This window comes from Gymnoscopelus microlampas (genome assembly GCF_963454915.1).
Source record: "Gymnoscopelus microlampas genome assembly, chromosome: 19".
NCBI classification, from domain to species: Eukaryota; Metazoa; Chordata; class Actinopteri; order Myctophiformes; family Myctophidae; genus Gymnoscopelus; species Gymnoscopelus microlampas.
Window position 1 is genome coordinate 24,315,014 of NC_139956.1, and position 21,063 is coordinate 24,336,076.

At 41.7% G+C, this 21,063-nt stretch overlaps 1 protein-coding gene across 5 annotated transcripts in view; it reads left to right on the forward strand.

Annotated features, from left to right (window-relative positions):
• LOC311035459 (nuclear factor 1 B-type-like) overlaps positions 1-21,063 on the forward strand; it is a 92,339-nt gene that overhangs the window by 54,726 nt on the left and 16,550 nt on the right. For 3 of the 5 annotated variants that reach the window (XM_084043678.1, XM_084043676.1, XM_084043680.1), the window contains exons 3-9: positions 617-673; positions 4,115-4,183; positions 7,286-7,406; positions 7,972-8,093; positions 12,661-12,795; positions 13,903-14,087; positions 19,925-20,057. In XM_084043678.1, the coding sequence (XP_083899804.1) occupies positions 617-673; positions 4,115-4,183; positions 7,286-7,406; positions 7,972-8,093; positions 12,661-12,795; positions 13,903-14,087; positions 19,925-20,057 (822 nt within the window). The remainder of the gene's footprint in view (positions 1-616; positions 674-4,114; positions 4,184-7,285; positions 7,407-7,971; positions 8,094-12,660; positions 12,796-13,902; positions 14,088-19,924; positions 20,058-21,063) is intronic. The other 2 variants (XM_084043679.1, XM_084043677.1) reach the window with 1 other exon arrangement.

Genomic DNA, 21,063 nt, shown 5'->3' on the forward strand with positions numbered 1-21,063 from the left:
GAATACAAAATAAATGTATTTGGGTCCTTGGGTGGACACTTGCCTAGAGTGTTCCTGAGAAAAGAACAGTGGTGGTCGGGCCTATCACCACAGCGGTTTTGCTACATTATAATCACTGGACTTTTTTTATTTTTATAAGTCACCAGTGAATTAAAGGAATTTGCATTTCGGTCTAACGTCTTTCCTTGTTTAAGGTCTAACACTGTAACGGTCACTCCAGCTGGGATTACAACACAGAACTGGAGTTCTGAGTTCAATTGCTCAGTACAAGTATTTTAACCCATTAAAACCGGTAAAGCGTCTGTTTAATTTTTTGGCTTTTCAAAAATAGCAGATATACAAGCTCACAGCGCGTCACTACGTGCCGCACTGCAAGCTTGTACATCTGCTATTTTTGAACATTTCTGACAAATCTTGAATGTGGGAGAACTACTGATTTTGAAGGCAATTGCAGAATCGGCCTCAGGTCTTAATCTGCTTCCAGAAAATAATATGTGTCACAATAAAGGTTTATGTCGGTCAATGTCCTCATATACTTATCTTGTCCTCTCTCTCTCTCTCTCTCTCTCTCTCCCTCTCTTTCTCTCTCCCTCTCTCTCTCTCTGTGTGTTTGCAGACTTGCAGCAGTCAGGAAGTCCCAGTAACAATGAGCCAGGCAAGAATCCACCTCCAGGTATGTGCAGTGCCATTCGTCCTCTGCTCCTTGTCATCACCCCATTGTTCCTTCCATAGAACTCCCCCGCGGTACAGTGGCCTATGTACACACTGTATCCTCCTCTCCATTCCAATGAGTCTTATCTGACGTGAACCCTGTGACTTCTCCCAGACGGGACCATGTGGTGCCGTCGCTGTGAAAAAACAAAACAAAAAAACAAAATAGCAAGTGTTCAATCCTTACGCTTTTCACCTTTATATTTTGAAATAACCAGATGAACCCTAGGGTCAGGGTGCCTATGGATTATTCCTTTTTCACTCTGAATAAAAAAAGTTAGTTTTCATTCCAAAGCAAACAGGGAAAAAATACATATTTTTCAATTTTTTCTTTACAAATCTCAAAACACACTGAACCAAAAACATTCCCTTTGTCATTCTTTGAGGTGCGACTGCAGAAGGAAAAGGGGGATGGTTTTACCTTTTGCATCCCAATTCTGTTCATGTCTATAATAGGCAAAAATAGACAAACATTCTGCTAAAACAGACAAACATTTGGTAGAAATATATAAATATTCTGTGAATATATGAGATCTACAATCTCGTAGATCAACAATTTTCAGTTTAAGTGTTTAATGTGGAATTATGCCTTTATACTGCTGTTATTATTATTCACTGTAGTTAGTAAACCAAACTCACTGAGGCAATGTCCTCATATACCTGGAAATAAACTGAATTCAAATTGTTATATTATTATATTTATAAACTATAAAATTATAAACTGCTATCACTCAGGTACTCTTAATTATTTATTATTATAATAACCATAACACATAATAAAACATATTTTGTTATTATTATTATTTGTTATGTACTTATAACATCAAGTATCATTATTGCTGGTCACTCACAGACTCACCAACCCATGGCCAGGATCATAGTGTGTTATAATAATCATAGTTGTAATACATTATAATAATTTCACAAATGCATTATAATCACATATAGTGCATTCTAGTGTGATTATAAGTCTCTATAAGTGGTCACTGGTTACTTTATGTAAAGTAATTCATGGAGGTGTACAGTTGGCAGAAATGTTTTGTGTAATGTTCTTGCATGGATGTAATGATTTATACTGAAAGCAACCAGAAACCACTTACAGTGAATTATAATCACACATTATAAGTCATTTTAATGCATTATGAAATTATTATTATTATGTATTACAACTATGAGAATTATAGAAAAAGCTAAAGTCTGGAATTGACCAGAAATCATGAAGTATTATGATACTTGGCCTTATAAGTGATTATGAAATTATTTATAATGGTGTTATGATTATTGTTCTAAAGCATTTTGAGTACTTATCATTGTTATCAATGCTTATAATTGTAATTATACAGCATTACAAATACATTATAAAGCAGAATATTTATAATGCATTATAGACACAGGCTTAAAGTAGAGTGCCACCCCTTTTTTTTGGCAACAAATGCCAGGTCTCATTTCTGGATGCGTTGAATTATTTTTGGAGGGTATGTTTCGATGTACAAGTAAAAAATGTTAGGGAAGCTCAGTTTTATTGGATCATAAAAAAAACTGTATTGTCACTTTCTCAGCGGGCAACATCAAATGCGCGCTGTTCTAATGAAGTAAGAACACATCCCTGTTTGCCAAGACTCTGCCAAGAGTGAAAGTTTGACTGCAGACTTGGCACCAGCCACCACCAGTGCGCAATACATCCAGACGAGCCGGTATAAAAATGGCTTGTCTGGGAGCATATTCTTTTGACAGCCCCAGCTCCGCTCCCCTGGACTGACCTGCGCCATGTGTCGTCACTATCCAGGAATGAAAATAGTTTGGGAAGCGTAATTAGTTTTCTACCTCAAGAGCAGGTTCTGCCGACATGGCTGCCAAGCAAAACACGCCAGCGAGCCAATGACTCAGGGCCTGGAAGGCCCCTTGTCGGCAGTGGCACAGTTCCCCCCGTGCTAGCCCTTGGCTCACTCGAAGCCGAGGCATTACACTTTGTAGGTGCCAATCCAGCTGCACGCGCTCCGCTTACCCATTGCCTATCATCCTGGCACAGCTGCTAGGATCCATGGGCATTTACATCAAAGCTCAGACCTGAGTCATTTGGGTGTTGATAACTTCTAGCTGTTTTACTTGAATGATGGCTTTTTGGATTATGATCGCTGATTCCTGCGCTGGCCTATTTGCGCTGAATAACGCTATGAGCTCTGAAGGCACTGGGGCTTGACATAACAGAACCACCATCAATATTGACACGATAAATCTCATATTTAAGCTCTGTGTGTTTATATTTGATGCACAGTTAAATACATTATGTATGTACTGCACATGTCATCCTCCCTCCATGTCGGTTTTTCATCTACCACTGTTCACTATTGTACAGTGTACAGTAGTACAATACATGCAGACTTGATCTACTGTATACATTATACTAGTGGTTCTCAAACGTTTTAGCTGAAGACCCAAAAGAGAAATCAGGATTGCCCAGGACCCAAAGTAGTGAAAATAACGGATCTACAAGCTCATCGCGCCGCGTTGCGAGCTTGCAGATCTGCTATTTTCACTACTTCTTAAACATTTGTTTTCAAATTTAGGGAATTTCTTTGATTATTTGTATTTTTTTTTTTTTTCTTTTGAAAAATTCATGAACATTTTTGGACATCTTTAGAAAATCATTCAAAATAATAATTAATGACACAATTCAGGAAACAAAAAATAAAGCGATATTCATGACCCACGAAAATGGATCCGCGACCCACAAATGGGTCCCACTGTTTGCAAAAAAAGTGCATTATACGGTGGTTGTTGTCATGTTGGATGAGCTCTGTAGAAGCAAGTTTTGTTGTCTTCAGAATCCCTGCCATTTCAGTGTGATGTCAGTTTAGTTTAGAGCTGAATTTTTTATTCAATACAAACTTAAGCTGTCAACAAGGCTTTGGCACTGTGCACCATGGTTCTTTAAGTGGGCTGTTGAAAAAGGCTGAAAATATATTAAAGCTGACAGTCACCAATTCTCATGGCATCATTTCACATTAGAATAAATTAGCCTAGTTATTGTAACATTCAAGCCAACAATTCCTTTTACCTTGCTGTGCAAGTAAACAGTGAATAGTTAAAGTATCATGTCTGGGGCGCCCGGTGGTTCACAGGGTAAGAGCACATGCAGTACCATATAAATAAGGCTAAAGTCCTTCCCGCAGTTGACCCGCATGGTTTAAATCCGACCCGAGGCACATTATTGCGTTTCATCCCCTCTCTCCAACCTTTCCTGTCTCTCTGTTTATTTGACCTATCAGAAATAAAATACTTTAAATGCCAATAATGAATCTTAAAAAAAAAAGTATCAATTCTGTTGGACTAATATTTACTACATGAATTATAATTAATAATTCATTTCTTAATCAGTTGTTGTACGTTCTTGTGTCTGCAGGTTACTTGGAAGACAGCTTCATCAAATCAGGTGTCTTCAGTGTTCAAGAACTGGTGCGAGTCTCCAGAAGTAAGTACTTTGTCCTCAGATACAATCAGAATGTACAGTAGGCTATAAGAACACATACTGTACGTTGGAATCTAGTATGCACAAAACCCAACATTCTGTGTTTGTGTGTACAGTATGTGCCAGTACATAATATGAAGCTAGGGGATTTGGGGCATTTGGTGGGTGTTGTGAATGAATCAGTGTCACAAGAAAATCTACCCAACTCGAAGTCACAATTATGCCAATCCTTACTGAATCCCTTCTGCCGTGTGGATTCACACAGATCTGATGTAGCCTACTGCGGTGGGGGTTGTTGTAAATCCAGTTGGGCAAGTCCTGCCCCTGGAACAAAACGCTTTACTGTACATCCGTGTGCGTATGAGCGTGTGCATGTTTGTACAGACATGCCTGCTCATCTCAAAGCTGTTGACAGCTCTTTCGGAATCTCTGGTCTCTCTTGCTAGCTGAGGACACTGTCTCCCTGGGGCGATATTTACCTGTACCGTTCCAAAGCTGCTGCCATGGCTCTGGGACATGCCACCAGCACACAATGAATTTATTCACCTATTGTACACGCCAGCCAACCTTGGTTCATTACCCGTATTTATGTGAAACGTTCCTGTATGTGTCATGCATTTTCACATGTAGGTGTGTCGGGTTTATGGGTTTAATATTTTCTTGAATGTTTTCACTTTGTTGACACTCTAACAGGGGGCGGGGGGTCAATACTTCACCCATGCTTTGTTTAAAAAGCCAACAACCGAATTGAGCAAGAATCATGAACTGCAGTAGGCATTGAACGCTGGAGTTGGGTGTCTGTTGTTTTGACATACGATCAAGTTTATTGACCCTGGAGCGGAAATTAGGGCAACAACAGAGCACTAAATCTAGATAACAAATGCAATAAAAGATACTTAAAAAGTATAGTATAAATGACCTTACAGGTATTATATGTTCCATCTTCTCCCTTTTGTTTCAAAGTACAGCCGTGTTGATCTGTGCTCAGAGATCCAGTCTCCTTGACCATTTATGACCTGAAAGCTGCAAGCTCCCTGCGCTGACACACCTGACAAGCATCCCTTTGAAAGATATTGTGTTTGTTCTTGTTGTTTTTAATTTGCGCCCCCTGACCAGATGGCCACAGCGACGGTGTGTTTTCCTCTCAGGCGGCCTTCGCCAGCTTCTGCGAGGTTGGCTAAAGTCAAACTGGAATTTTAACAAGGCAAAATCGGACGCACAGGAATTGTCACTCACTCAGACGACCACTCCCCGGGTAGATTTCTGAGCGCCGGCTTGTCCATCAACGCGTCTCCCCTCCCCACTCTCCACTCTGGTTTCCAGGCTCTTGAGACGGTCTTTGAAGACCATCAAAGGGATCGCTATAGAGTTCAAGGCTGACTTGCAATCTGGCCTTTCGACAAGGATACTCATTATTGGAAAAGAGGACCCCGGAATGAGTATGCTGTAGTACATTTATAGGCTCAAGGAGCTGCTGAACTAAGACGCATGAACATTCAGTGTGCATTCTGTTTATGTCCTTTTGTGAACCCAACATAGTACTTAGTGCATGCTTAAAGGAAGGAAAAGCTCTGTGAGACGACCAAATAAAAACAAATGTATTTGTACCTCTTAGAAGTCAAACCTTAAAATAAACGACAACTAAGTAGTATTAAAAGAAAAGTTACTTGGATATAATTATACAGTATAAGACAAAAGAGGTGGTCGGGTGCCAGTTGGCATTGAATGACAGTGACCCCCCCCCCCCCCCCCCCTCCCCCCACACACTACATTCACTGTTCTCTGTCCGGAAGCATTCGGCCACATACAGCCTGGTATGGCTAGCAGTGGGTAGGGGACGGTGCCAGGGGCTGCTGCAGCTTGCCAGCCGGGGCAGAGGCTGGCCGAGGGACCGTGCCAGTGGTGAACCTCAGACCACAACAGACACCACTACACACTCCATCCTCTCATCGACTCCAAACCCAACCGACCGACCAACCGCCCATGCTGTGGGGGCTCTCTTACAGAGGCCACACACTGGGAGAAGAGCGAGAGAGAGAGAAGGAGAAGGAGAGAGAGAGAGAGAGGGAGGGGAAGGGAGGAAGAGAGGTCTGGCGGGCTGCTTTTGTTCTGTAAACATTCGCCCATCCTCCCTTGAAACAATATCCCCCCGCCTCGACCGCAGCGAGAAAATGGACACCTCTCTTCTACTGTAAATCACTATGCAGGGAGACGGCACAGAACAGAACAGTGCTTTACTGTACTGGGCCACAGCAACGACGACAAGAAGCCCTTTGGATGCATTATGAGAGCATAACTGAGAGACTTCCCCAAGATGCACAGGAATCATTCATCAAATGTTTCCAGCTCGCTATATTTTGTCCGCGGTGGTGATGGTGGAGGAGGCCATAAGTGGACAATGTGGAGACTTGTAATGGCGATTTGCTAAAATAATTGTATACCGTACATGCTCTGTATGTACAACAGGGTAGCAAACAAAGTCTTTATGTGAGCCCTTTGTTTTCAGATACCGTAGTATTATATTTCTCTGTTTGTACTGTATATGTTATCTATATTACCTCTCATGTCTGGTTCATATAATCAAACACAAATGATTTACACTTCCCATTGTAGTAGACCCACTTTTTTTGTATTTTTTTTTTTTACTATAAAGTGGTTTAGAAGAAGTTACAGTATAATTATTACCGTAATGTTTTAACATAATGTAACTTCATGAAAAGAGTTATGCATGTTATTGATGCAGGACAAGGACGATACTGCTATAATACCTGAATAGAGACTTTTACAAAGGCTACCAGTTGTTGACAAAGTACAGTATACTGTATACCCAAGTAAATAGAAATACTCAACGATTCAAAGTACAAAGTACAAATTACAAAAGTACATTTTCTTTTTAATATCAATGCCCACCCCCCGATCGGCTATTTTCCACTATAGGGCTTAAGTGGTTAATTAAATAATAATAATATAATAATTCTAAGTTTGGGTCCCAAGATTGCCTTCCTAAAAATGTAGTGGAGTCGAAAGTACAATATGTCTATTTGTGAAAAGTCCAACACTAACTGTAGTACCTCTCTCTACCACCCCTCTCTCTCTCCTCCACAGTGCCCATCACCCAGGGGGCCGGGGTAAACTTCTCCATGGCCGAAATGCCCAGCCAGCCCTATTACCACGACCTGAACTCTAGTGTGGGGCTACATCGTTCCCTTTCCTCACCCCCTGGCAGGTCAGTGGACATGAAAGCATAGCTCACTCATAACTGCATGATTTATGAACAACACATAATCCATACATGTATTTGTACTGTGCATGAAAGTCAGATTTGTAAAACAAGCAAGTTATACCTATTTGATAAAGATTTGTCTATTTGCCATAATTAAATAAATTTCTTTGTATTATAGCAACTATATCAAAGATTGTTATGTGGATTTATATCATATATTAATATGATTTATATTGTAGGTTGAGACTGTAGAACATTTTTAGCTAATATAACCAATTAAAACCGGGAAAGTGTCATTTTTGATTGTTGCGTTGGCTATTCAAAAATAGCAGATACACAAGCGAGCTTGTACATCTGCTATTTTTGATTTTTTTTTTTTTTTTATCTTGAAAGTGTTTGAAAAATGTTGAATAATTAATTTTGAATTACAAAAAAAAAAAAAAAGCTGGAGAACTACTGATTTAGAAGGCATTTGTAGAATCAGCTTCAGGTCTTAATGGGATAAATGACTCGATATCATGCGAACCACCTTTGCCAGCATGAGCCATGAAGGTGTCCTTCTCCACAGTAAAAGGCCCAAGACCATCAACATGGATGAGAACATGGAGACGAGCCCCACTGGTCCGGACTTCTACTCCTCACCCAGTTCACCAGCCAGTAGTCGTGCCAATTGGCATGACCGAGACGGAGGTGAGGATTGTCAATTTTACTGTTTATATTCGGAAGCCCGAGAGTACGAGGAATTGTCCATATTCACACTGTGGCCATTTTCCTCTTACGTCATACTCAGTGTATGAACTTCAACTTGCAAGTTCATTGTCACATTGTTTATTATTTATAGGTGTATGCAAGCTTCCACAAATAATCATGAGAAAAGTAACATATACTCAAAACATTTAATGAAAATAAGAGCACCTCAGTCTCTCAAATATGTATGAAATGTGTCACATACAGTATACATGAAGTGATAGCGCCAGTGTAAAGGCAATGTAGTGTATTCACACAGTATACAGTACATAAAGTACCGTAATAGTGCCAGTGATGGCTAATATGGACAATGGGAGGGAAAGCCGTGGTTGTATTTTAATGCAACGACAACATCCTGCATCACAGTCATGCAGTAACATACAATCATTAATATACAATCACTGCTGGGAAGTGGGAACTGTACCAGTAACAGCAACACCTCAGCAGTAGCTGCTGACTCATTCACTCTTCCTGTTGTGATTCTCTCCAGCTGGTGTGCTAATTCAAGCAGGTGACCTGTGGGGTGGCAGGTCTGCTTTGCTAACCTTTAGGCTACTGCCACAGAGTGATTAAGGTCAAAATGTTGATCTACAGTATGCACAAGAACATTAGCATACACGTAACGCTACTTTCAAAGCTAATGCTAAGCCTAATTTCAACACCGGCTGAATGCACCGCGTGAACCCTCCACACTGTAATGAGTCAGGCTTATCTCTGCTATCCTGTGCACAATGCAATGCAGATGAACTAGCATCGCACCTGGTTCCTCCCTCCATGTGTTCCGTGCTCATGAACTCCTTCAACTCTACCTAAATGCACACCAGGACATGGATTGCCTCAGGCACCCCCGCTGTCATAAAAAACTTAAACCCCATTCAAAATACAGTTTGAATCGGAAAGCTGTAGCTCCCTCAACGTTTGCCGATGCAAATGAGGAGATGTTTTTCCCCCTGAAAAGTTAGATATCTGTCATTGATCATCATAAAAGTGAGACATCGTGTACTGTACGTTACATATTGATAGCACCAAATGAAAACAAATGATGGTACTTTTTTTAAAGGTCACTTGATTGTTAATTTGCAGATTTACAAAATGGTTATGCTTTTACTGGATTGATTAGAGATATTGGAGAGTGACTTTAATATAGTGTAGAATATTCCCCCAGATCTATCTGTAGGCCTGTAGTATTTTACAAAGAAACCCTGCAAATATCGTAGGCTGTTTGTGTTCATTGAGTTCAGTCCACTGTTAAACATGCTACGGCTACGACCTGGAGGTTTAATGTGTCACAGTATCTCTTATCGTGAAATCAATCTTTATATCGTGGCTCAACATGTGAGAAAATCCCCGTTGGTACGAGTGCACGTCTTTGATCGTGCACCAGTCCTTCCTGTTCGCACGTAGATGTAAAGTACACGACTGGTTATAAGGTCATTTAAAATTAAAGCTCAAAGCTAAATTAATACTGCAGCTGTGTAAAGGTGTGAAAGGTGAAACTGTACGCCTGCACTGTACGTGAGTGTGCATGTCAGAAAAATGTTTGCGTGTGTGTTTGTTTGCATTTTGTGATTATGCAGAGAGATAATTAGAGCCGTACATGATATGTGTTAAAAAGTGTGTATCTGTGTCGTGAAGAAAACAAGCCAGTTTTATTTGTAGCCTGCCTGCATGCGAAAAAAAACCAAGCACGTTTAGTGCATGCCTCTTTGTGTGTGTGTGTGTGCATGCCTCTTTGTGTGTGTGTGTGTGTGTGTGTGTGTGTGTGTGTGTGTGTGTGTGTGTGTGTGTGTGTGTGTGTGTGTGTGTGTGTGTGTGTGTGTGTGTTAATAGGAGAGGCAGGTGTGACGGCTTGTGTTTGAACTTGACTCAGAAGCAAGTAGGTCTCTGTGGAGTAGTCTGTCTCAACAGGTGGCCGGCCCAGACACAGAAAGAGACAGAAAGACAGCAAAGGGAACATTTGTTTTGTGTGCATGCGCGTGGGATTTTTCATGTGCGTACTTGACTAGGTCTCTGAGTGTGAACAAAATAGAAGGGAAAGTGCATAAGTGCGATTGCACGCGCATGCGCCTGTATACTGTACACTTAACTGTCTCAGAGCGCGTGCACGTGCGAGAGACGGAACAAGGGAGATCCTCGCGGGACGTCATGCACGTCTCATTACCTTGTCTCCCGGTGCAGAGCTGAGGCCCTGACGCCCTTTTAATTAAGGCCTCCCTGTCCCGTGTTTCCGGATCATTCTCCCTCTCCCCTGACTCCTTTACGCAGTGTGCGCACCGCGGCCCCACTCCCACAGCCCCTGGCCTCAACCAGCAGAGGTTGTTGGAAGCATTTAAGCCTGACTGTGACAGGACGGAACGATCGGGTACAAAATGTTCCACCTTTCCTCAACGAGGCCTGCTGTGATTTTAGCTTTAGTGCACCTCCTGGTGTCTTAAGGCCTGCAAGGCTTTTTCTCCTCTGCACCTTTTTTTGAAAAGGAAAGCAAGCAGTCCAGGCTCCCCCTTAGTGGCTTTTCTTCATCGTCACAATAGGAAGGCTAAAAGGCTAATTTATGCTTCGTCAGACGACCGTGTCGGCTAACAGAGATGACGCGTTTTCAGCTGAAGAAAGTGTCGATGCGAAGTATAAATTAGCCTTGAGAGGGGCACAGCAGGGGAGACAAAGGAAAGAAGGCACTGGCGGGGTTTGACCCCGGGTCAGCAGGGGTACGCGTGCCCTTAGAGGCAGGGGGCCCCAATCGCCACACCATCTCTGGGCCCGGAGCCTTATACATACATACTGAGGGGTGAGGAGAAAGGCAGAACTCTTGAAAGCAGGCCATTATTCTGTTAGGAGAGAATAAAAGTGAAGTGGGGTGATATTAAACCCATATGAGCCCGTCCAAGTGCCAAGCGGTCATTTCGTGCACATGGCTGTTGTTTGGCGAGACCTCAGCGTGCGGTAGAAGGAATCCTTGCTGTCGTGTGTTGGGGGTTTTTGGCCCTAGGAAAGAACATTTTATAGACTGTAATTTGTGTGCAGCATTTTGTTTTTGTGTGCGTGCATCTGTGTGTGTGTGTGTAGATTTACATGCATGCCCCTCCTTAAACCACATGAACCCTAGCATCCCTATTCTGGGTATTTCATAATAGGCAAACATTCGGGAGATCTACAATCTCAATTGCGTTGCAACACGTTGGGATCTTATAGATCGGCTATTTTCGCAATTTCACGTGCAAGGAAGTATATAGGTTTTAAGTGGTTCATATACCTTTTGAGCACTTATGAACACATGTGTGCTTGCAATGTACTACAGAAGAGATCAGATTGATATCAAAGGAATTCCATGTTTGCACTTGGGTTGATAACAATAACACTAACATTTCCTCACCTATTTTTATATCTATTATAAATATATTATGTATATATCCAGTTGATGCGTCCTTTTCATCGGTCGATTTCCTTGCAGGACTTCGGAAGCAAAACAGAGGCAAATTATTTGCAGGCATTCATCCATTTCCAAAAGGGATTTTCTATTTATAATGCATGCTAACCGCCAAGCAGTGCAGATATCCATCTCCTCAAAGGTATATCTGCAAAAGCTAAAGCGTTTAAGCCAGCTTCCTCTTACTGCCTTGGAGTGGGAAATCCCCCGGATTCCTCTCTCGCCTTTGTCCCGCTCCTCTCCGGAGCATGAGTCACTTCTCCCGCCGTTCAGGTGGATCCTCCGTCACTGTGGGAAAACGAGAGTGTCGACAAATAAAATGGAAATGCCTGAGCGACAGCGTTTACATAGATAATTTGGGAGAGAACAGACGGATGAGGTGAGAGTTATGCGCACAAAAGAAGCAGCGACAGGCCGCAAGAAAAAAAGGGGAAAAAAAACACTTGATGAATGTTCGTAGAATGATCCGCCACCTGACGCAGACCATCGAGAGTCTCTTCTATTTGTTATCTCGCTCCCCTCGGAACGCCGCTGACGCCTCGGCACGGAAAATTGAAAACGGCACAGGCCGTAACGGTCGATCCTGGCTCACGCATAGCCCAGAACGACAGTAATGAGCAACTTAAGTTGCTCGTGGGATCTGTAGTTTACAGAAAGAAAACAGGCTAAATGATAGTCGAGCGGTGGAAGTGGCCGTTTGAACAGACTTTGATGCCTTTGTATTGTGCTTTAAGGGAATTATTTACTGAGTGACTGAATGTCAAAGGTCACAAGTACGAAGGGAAGCAGGCATCACCTTGTGGAATTCCATTCAACATGGCGACTCATAAATCCTGCCAGAGTAATAGATTGCTTGGCACGTATATACACAGTCAAATCCTCAGCTTTTAGATCTGCTCTTCTCAGCGCAGGACACAGTCACACAACTAAGTATAAATCAGGCTTAATAATGGACCTGCAGGGAGTTTTCTGATTTCGGGACTGTGTGTGTGTATATGTGTGTGTGTGTGTGTGTGTGTGTGTGTGTGTGTGTGTGTGTGTGTGTGTGCGTGCGCGTGCGTGTGTGCGGGTGTGTGTTCCCTCCAGCAGACATGTCCTCCCCCACCATGAAGAAGCCTGAGAAGCCTCTGTTCAGCCCCACCTCTCCGCAGGACTCCTCGCCACGAGTCAGCACTTTCTCCCAGCACCACCACCCTGGCCTAACAGGTGTAGGACACAGTGGTGAGTACGTCCTGCCTGCTCCTGGCCGAGGCGCACATAAATCAAGGTTGTTTTATGTACTTCCAACTTTCAAGTTTATTGTCACATGATCACAAGTTTGCAAGAGAGGGTACATTTACTTTTTTACGTACAAGCTCCAACGACTTGCAAAATATAGTCGTAAGAAGAGGAAGAAACAAGGGAAAAACTCAGATGTGGACAACAGGACAACAATATCAAATGTACACGGTGCATGCTTAAAAGTAATACAAATAAATGAAACAGAGGCAGAATATCACAGTCTCTTATTGGCAGCTTAGCCGCAGATATCAGACTTTTACTTTGCGGGGGGTCCTTTATGAATTAAGAGTTTCAATCTAAAATGGCATAACTAATGGTTCAAAACTATTGTCCTGAAAGTACAGTATGCACTTATTTTCAAGTGATGAGTTCTTCTTTAGATATATACAGCGTATAATCTCTCATCATTTTTTTTTTGTATAAATACTATATATAGCTGACCAATGTTTTCATGGTCATGGTTGAGTCTTTCTATCTCTCACTCTCTTTCTTTTTCCCTGTCTTAACTCTCATCCCATGGTGATTTATTCCCAACTTTATTGTCTGGGAAAGGGAAATTTGGTTTGCAGCGAGGCATGCGATACACGCTCGCTATGAACAAGACACACCAGAAAACCTACAGCACAAATTAACCCATTCAATTCGGGAACGCATCTGTGTCATTTTAGATTTTAGCTATAACCATCATTTTATACTTTGGTTATTTTTGAAAATGTGTGCAAATCTATGAATACTTATATATTTTTAAAGGGACATTTTTTGACTCAAATCTTTGCTTCTGGGGGGGTCCCTGGAACAAAATATTTTCAGATGGGGGTCTGCGGCCAAATTTGTAGATGCGTTCCCGGATTGAATGGGTTAAATGAACAACGAGAAGCGCAGAAGATTACCAAGGACGGAGCAGCATGGTGGCGGAAGGTCCATCTGTTTCAGTTTTAGGCAGATGAACAGTTCAACGGTTTTACAGCAAGATTGCTCATCTCTCTCTCTCTCTCTCTCTCTCTCTCTCTCTCTGTGTGTGTTTCTCCCTCTCCTGCCTCTTTCTAGTTATATCGACGAGGAGCCCGCCGCCCCACTCGCCGCTGCAGTTCTCAGCGTCGGCCATCTTGCCCCCGGCGCCGTCACCTTACTTCTCCCACACCACCATTCGCTACCCGCCCCACCTCAACCCCGCCGACACCCTCAAGAGCTACGTGCCGTCGTACGACCCGTCCAGCCCCCAGACCAGCCAGGTACAGTGATCTGACGGTAGCTGACGGACCAGTTATGTTAAGTGGTTCATCTGATCGATGGAAATCGGCAGCTCCACAGGACAATCAGGTCATCGAATCAATGTGGTTAGCATTATAACACACAGGTATCGAGAGTGGGGGGCCGTCAGCAGGGCTAACTTGAAAGGAGCGGTGAAAAGTAGTGGATTTTTTTGTTTGCTAGAAGCCGTTTCGCAATAGGGAGACCGCAGCCAGAGGCTGTGGCTATTTGGCGGTTCTTGGCATGGAAACGTTTGGGAAGCCCTGCACTTTCTTTGCAGATAGAAAAGACAGCATGTAGACAAGACCAATATAACAAAGAGCAATTTTCTGACACATACAACATAATTGACAACAGTAAAAAGTAATTAATGACATAAAATATTATACCAAAATTATTTATAAAAGATAATAAACAGTATCAACCCAAGACAAAAGAGATCAGATAAGACACAGCTCACACACTCTCACATTCAACCCAGGATAAGGAAGAGGGGCGGGGCTCTACTCAGAGTTAATTATTGAGTTATTCTTCTTCAACAATAAGGGTGCCAATATGGCCCAATAATGGGAAGCCATGTTATAACAGACCACGTAAGGTAGGTTGGCTGACCAATATGGTGCTATAATGATTCCGCAGAACAGCTGAGACAGCAGGTTAAGAAATCTATAAGAGCAGTAGTTTGAGGGAAGACAAGAGACAGGCCTGCCTGGTCAGTCATTTAACCCCTTAAGACCTGAGGCCGATTCTACAAGTGCCTTCTAAATCAGTAGTTCTCAAACTTTTTCATGCCAATTAAGGACTCCCCAAACACTTTCAAGATTTTTCAAAAATAGCAGATTGTGAGCTTGTATATCTGCTATTTTTTAATAGCCAACGCTAAAATCTAAAATGGCACAGATGCTTTCCCGGTTTTAATGGGTTAAATGCAGTGCCAGGTCAGCAGTTTTACAGATCAGTAAATGGTTGGTTAATTCAGTCAGTAGAACTAGTTTTACAGGTCAGTAAATGGATGGTTAATTCAGTCAGTAGAACTAGTTTTACAGGTCAGTAAATGGATGGTTAATTCAGTCAGTAGAACTAGTTTTACAGGTCAGTAAATGGATGGTTAATTCAGTCAGTAGTACTAGTTGTACAGATCAGTAAATGGATGGTTAATTCAGTCAGTAGTTCTAGTTGTACAGATCAGTAAATGGTTGGTTAATTCAGTCAGTAGATCCGTCAATAGGTGGTTAACTAAGTCAGTAGTTTTACAGTTTAGTAAATGGATTATTAATTCAGTCAGTAGATTTGTAGATTCCCAATGTCAGTAGTTTAACAGACCAGTAAATCTATTACCAATTCAGTCTTTTAATTCGTTTTAACAGCTTACTAGGGCAGTAGTTAACCACATGAAATCTACTGTCCCAAATGAACTTGAGCTTGAGCTTGAGCATGTAGATCTGCTATTTTCGCCAAAGAGATTTTGTGTAGACAGAGGGAAGAAAGGAGGGGGGGGGACTCTGGTCAGCAAAGTACATAGGGTTCAAGTAATTAAATAGGTACTAGTTGTTAGGCCTGTAGTTCAGCTCGTCAGTGAGATAATGAATAGATCAGCTACTTAAACAGAACAATAATGTTGACATGTCAGCACACGCACACGTTCACTTACACAGCTGTCACTGGCTTTGCTTCTGTTGTCTCTGTCACTGCAATAACTACAGTATATCACTTTACAAATTGTGTTTATTATTAAGAAGAATTGCTACTTTAATTATTGATATTACACTTGACATTTGGTATGAGAGGCGAAATAAACAACGCAATTTTTGTTTAACCCATTTAGACCTGAGGCCGATTCTAAAAACGCCTTCTAAATCCTGACCTAAGTTTTCAGAAAAACTTCAAATATTTATTCCAAAATTACAAAAAAATGATGTTGCTATATACTGTACATAGCAATAACTACCCCAAAAGGGGTTCCCCGGATTGAAAGGTATAGTAATGTATAGGGGTTCCGGGTCTAAATGGGTTAAGCCCCAATAAACCATTTGAAAGTAGAACAATTCAATAAAGTGTCTAGAATCTTTCACTTTATTTTATATTGTGGAGATATCCATCCATAGACAGTCTACCCGGTAATACCACACCACATGTTTGTTTGCAGACATTCAGAACTCTCATACTGTAAAATACTGCAGACATTAGCTTTAACAGACGGGAGGTCAGTAAGTGGCTTTAAGGGAGCATTCAGTTCGTCTGGTTAACTAATGAGACAGATCAGTGATGTCAGTTAGCAGATTAACCAGGTCAGTAGTTTAAGAGATTAGAGGCTGATTTTCCTCAAGCGTCCATAGACTTAAATAGGTCCTTGTTCTCTCGTCTTAGCACTCTTATCTAACCTCAAACGCCATAAAGATAACGTGAACCTCCCAAGCCACCATTTTATTGCTGTCTCAAACTGTATAAGAGGGCAGTGTAAAGCAATGCCGTCCTACTTTCCCCATGGTCTACACTACAGTATAGTGTTCTACTGTATAGGTCCATATATTGTCATTCCTGCTTTACATCAGTAAGAGCCTGCATAGCGAAATCCAGAGTGGTAAATTTAACCAATTCAATCCATGAAAGCATCTGTGTCATTTTAGATATTAGCGTTAGCATTACATATATAATTAGCATTAGATATACAAGATCACAGCGGGTCACTTTGTGCCGCGCTGCAAGCTTGTACATCTGCAATTTTTGGACATTTTTTAGAAATCTCCAAAGTGTTTGAAAAACGTAGTATTTTTAAATAATTTTCAGATGGGGTTCCGCGGCCATATATATATCAATTTTGGGGTCCTTGGCACGAAAAACTACTGGTTTAGAAGGCATTTGAATCGGCCTCAGAAAGCCTGATATATACGAAATTGCCATTGTGGTGTGCCAAAAATAGAAGATCTGCAAGCTCACGATGCGGCGCCTTGTGAGCTTGTAGATGCTGCTATTTTCAGCGCATGACACCAGCACACAATAAACCATAAATTTAGCATAATTGTGTACAAATGGAACAGTCTGATTTGTTGTTGATGTCTGATGTTCTATTTTTCCCTTTTTATTGAAATGTTTTTATTTATAACATTTTATTTTATTGGGAGCATTATTTATTTGGGATTAACATTTGAATGGTCACCTAATAGTTAGAGTTTTTTGTGGTTGTTGTTGTTGCTCAATGTAATCCTCATTTAGTTCCTCAGGCAAAGAGGCCGATATATGCTCTGTCTCAAACAGAGGCTATTCTTAATGTTATGTCACATCACTCAGGCTCATATTTACAGCAGTGCTAAGAACCAGTAACTCAGTATACACAATGTAAACCACATCGCCTTTTCTAAACAAATACAGTCGTGGATAGTCCGGGGATAACTGGCGGTAGCGTAGTGCCAGCAAGAACCCCCCACTAAATCAAACAGTGGAGGACTTTTATATGTTCAGTTACACACTAGTTACACACTGAAGCCAGAGCGCTCGCTCGCACGCGCACACGTGAGTGTGTGTCGTGTGTTGTTTGTTTGTGTGTCTGGCTGTGTGTGTGTGTTTGTGTGTCTATGCGTACGTGCACAACCGAGGAGAGAGAGAGAGAGAGGGAGAATGAGAGAGAGCAGGCGTCTCTATGAGATGAGAGAGCTGTGAGATATTTATGTGAGTTTTATATCCTCGCTGTTCTCACCGTAAACAAAGGCCTTATACACGTCTCCGTCTCTAGAACGGAGGGAGGGGTGGGGGGGGGGGGAGATGGAGAGGGGGGAGGGGGGTGGGCCACAGAGTTACTCCACAGAAAAACCGCAGGGAATGATAAAGGTTGTAAATATTTGCCGTTGCTGGGGCCCGGCTCTTGTTCAGAATTAACTGGCCCTCTGCTGGGGTGCTGGCGAAGGATGGGAGGGGGGGGGGGGGGGGGGGTGAGGTGAGACGAGGCAGCTTTGGGGTGAAGAGAGAAAGCTAGTTGGTTGGTGGTGGGGGGGGGGGGGGGGTGTTGATGTGGTATGGTGAGGGGGGGCCTCAGCAAATAACACAGCACTTATAATCCCGTGGACGAGCGCCAGAATGTTTTTATGCTTGCTTTAACGCAGATTATATTACACTCTAATTAAACATTCTATTCACATCGGAGGGAACCCTGTGGACACAATTCTTTTCCATAAAGGCCTGTTTGAGGTTTGAACTTAGGCTGGCCCCTGAAATGAACGCCCCAGACAGTCTCCAGCCGTCTGAAAGAGTAGCTCCCACTAGCATCCTTTATTTCTCACTCCGAGTCTTTCTCTGTCTCTCTCGCTCACTCTCTCTCTCTCTCTCTTTCTCTGCATCTCTGGCTCTCTCGCTCCGACACGCACATTCATACCCAATTCTAAGAGGTCACACTATGCCTCTCTCTCTCTCTCTCTCTCTCTTTCTCTCTCTGGCTTTCTTTCATGCCTCGCTCCTCCTAAATTCCATTTAGGAGTACCATTAAAATCATTGTTTAAAATCATGTAGGAAATCCATCCTCGGTGAGTGTGGACCCATTGTAGCTCCTCGACCCCCCCGAGAGTTATAGTGTGACCGCATTGTGACTGAATGTACTAAAATCCTTGTTTTTTTTGTTGTTGCTTGGTTTGCTTGTTTGAAACAGCTATAACTATGACGAACGTCTCTTTGGGGGAGGGGGGTTTATGCTGACTCAGTACCTCATAGTATAGGTACCAACGTGGCTGTGTGGCACCGTGGGTTCAAATCCGTCTCAAGACATGTGTGGCATCTCCTGCTCCAGTCGCTCTTTTTTTGTGTCTCTTTAGCGGACAGGGGTCTTCAACAGGGGGTCCGGGACCACTATGGGGTCCTCATAGCCACTATAGGGGGTCCGCCAAATCTTTGTGAGATAGGATTTTTGTTTTTTACATTAACCACTTGAACCCTAGAATTCCTTTTCTGAAGAACATTAGCCAAAAATAGCAGATCTACGTTGTGAGCTTGTAGATCGGCTATTTTTGGCAAGGAGGTGTAGGTGTAGAGGGGAAAAAAGAGCAGACCAAGTAATAAAAAAAAGTTTAATCTGAAACACAATTTTATACAATATAGAGGGGGTCCCTGCTTCATCTCTCTCTCAGCTAGGGGGTCCTTGGTCTGAAAACGTTGAAGACCCCTGAAGTAGAGAAGAAAGAAATAGCTCTCCTCATGACATTTTGCTCTGAACATTGTGTTGTTGTTGTTGTTGCGTTTTGTATCTATTTCATTTGATTTACTTGTCTATTTTTCTCTGCAAATGTATCCCTGTGTTCTTATCAGTGGTGGAAAAAGTACTAAAATTCTTTACTTAAGTAAAAGTACCAATACTGCAATATACTCTGTTACAAGTAAAAGTCCAGAATTAAAAATGTACTTGAGTAAAAGTACAAAAGTATTGGCATCAAAATGTACTTAAAGTACCAAAAGTAAAAGTACTAAAATGTTTGAAAATAGCAGATCTACAAGCTCACAACGTGACGCGTTGTGAGCTTATAGATCGGCTATTTTCAAATAGCCTTGGTATAAAATAGGGCTGAAGTGGTTAATGTATGTTTCATAATATCATAATGTATATCTGCAAAGTAACTAGTAACTAAAGTGTTCAAATAATTGTAGTGGAGTAACAGTACAATATTTGCCTCTGAGATGTAGTGGAGTAGAAGTAAAATGACAGAAAATTGGAAATACTCAAGTAAAGTAAAAAAGATCTCAAAATTGTACTTAAGTACAGTACTTACGTAAATGTACAAAGTTACTTTACACCTCTGGTCTTATATATATATATATATATATCTTGTGCCCCTCGCAGCCCAACAGCAGTGGCCAGGTAGGCAAGGTACCAGGACACTTTACCCCGGTACTGGCTCCTTCTCCGCACCACGGCGCTGTACGACCCGTCTCCCTCTCCATGCCTGACACTAAGCCCATCACCACATCAGAAGGTGAGTCCCACCCCCAGCATCCACCACCCTCTCTCCCCGAAACTCAGTGGTTCTCAACTTTTTTGGAGCCCTGACCACTAAGCATCTTTTAACTCATTTAGACCGGGAAATAATCTGTGTCATTTTTAGATTTCTTTGGCTATTCAAAAATAGCAGATATACAAGCATCGGTGCTGCGCTACGAGCTTGTAGATCTGCTATTTCAATTTAAAAAAACTTTTTTTTAAAGCAAACATTTTTAACTCAAATCTTTGCTTCTGGGGATTCTACAAATGTCTTCTAAATACTAACAGTTTTCTGAATCAGTTTCTATATCAGTGGTGCTCCAACTTTTTCATGTTAAGGACCCCAGAATTGTATTTGGCCACGGACCTCCATTTCAAAATATTTTGTTCCAGGGACCCCCAGAAGCAAAGGTTTGAGGTACAAATGTTCCCTTTAAAAATATATATATATTGAAATATTTGCTCAAATGTTCAAGATTTTTCAAAAATAGCAGATTTACAAGCTCATGGCGCCATAAGCTTGTATATCTGCTATTTTTGAATAGCCAAAGTATAAAATATGGATAAAGTGGTTACACAGATGCGTTCCCGGTTTGAATGGGTTAAACAATCCCCAAGGACCACCCCACGCCACCTCCTCACAACAAAATGCATATATTTACAGTAGTATATGAGAAGGTATAACACAGTCATTTCTGTTTTATTTATTTATTACATTTTATTAACATTTAATATTAATGATCTGAAAGCTGAATTGTGCTGGTGTCGCGTACCAAATATAGCCGATCAATAAGCTCACAACGTGTCGCATTGCTATTTTCGGTGCGTGACACCGCTCACATCAATATCAATACCCTTTTCAGTTATTGTTTCATTTCAAGCTTTTCCCCCCACACTATGCCTAATAGTTAAACATTTCTATTAAATATGATGCACTTATGAAATATTATTTGAACATATTTTTTATCCATTAATGAAGGTACAATATATTTATTTTTTCA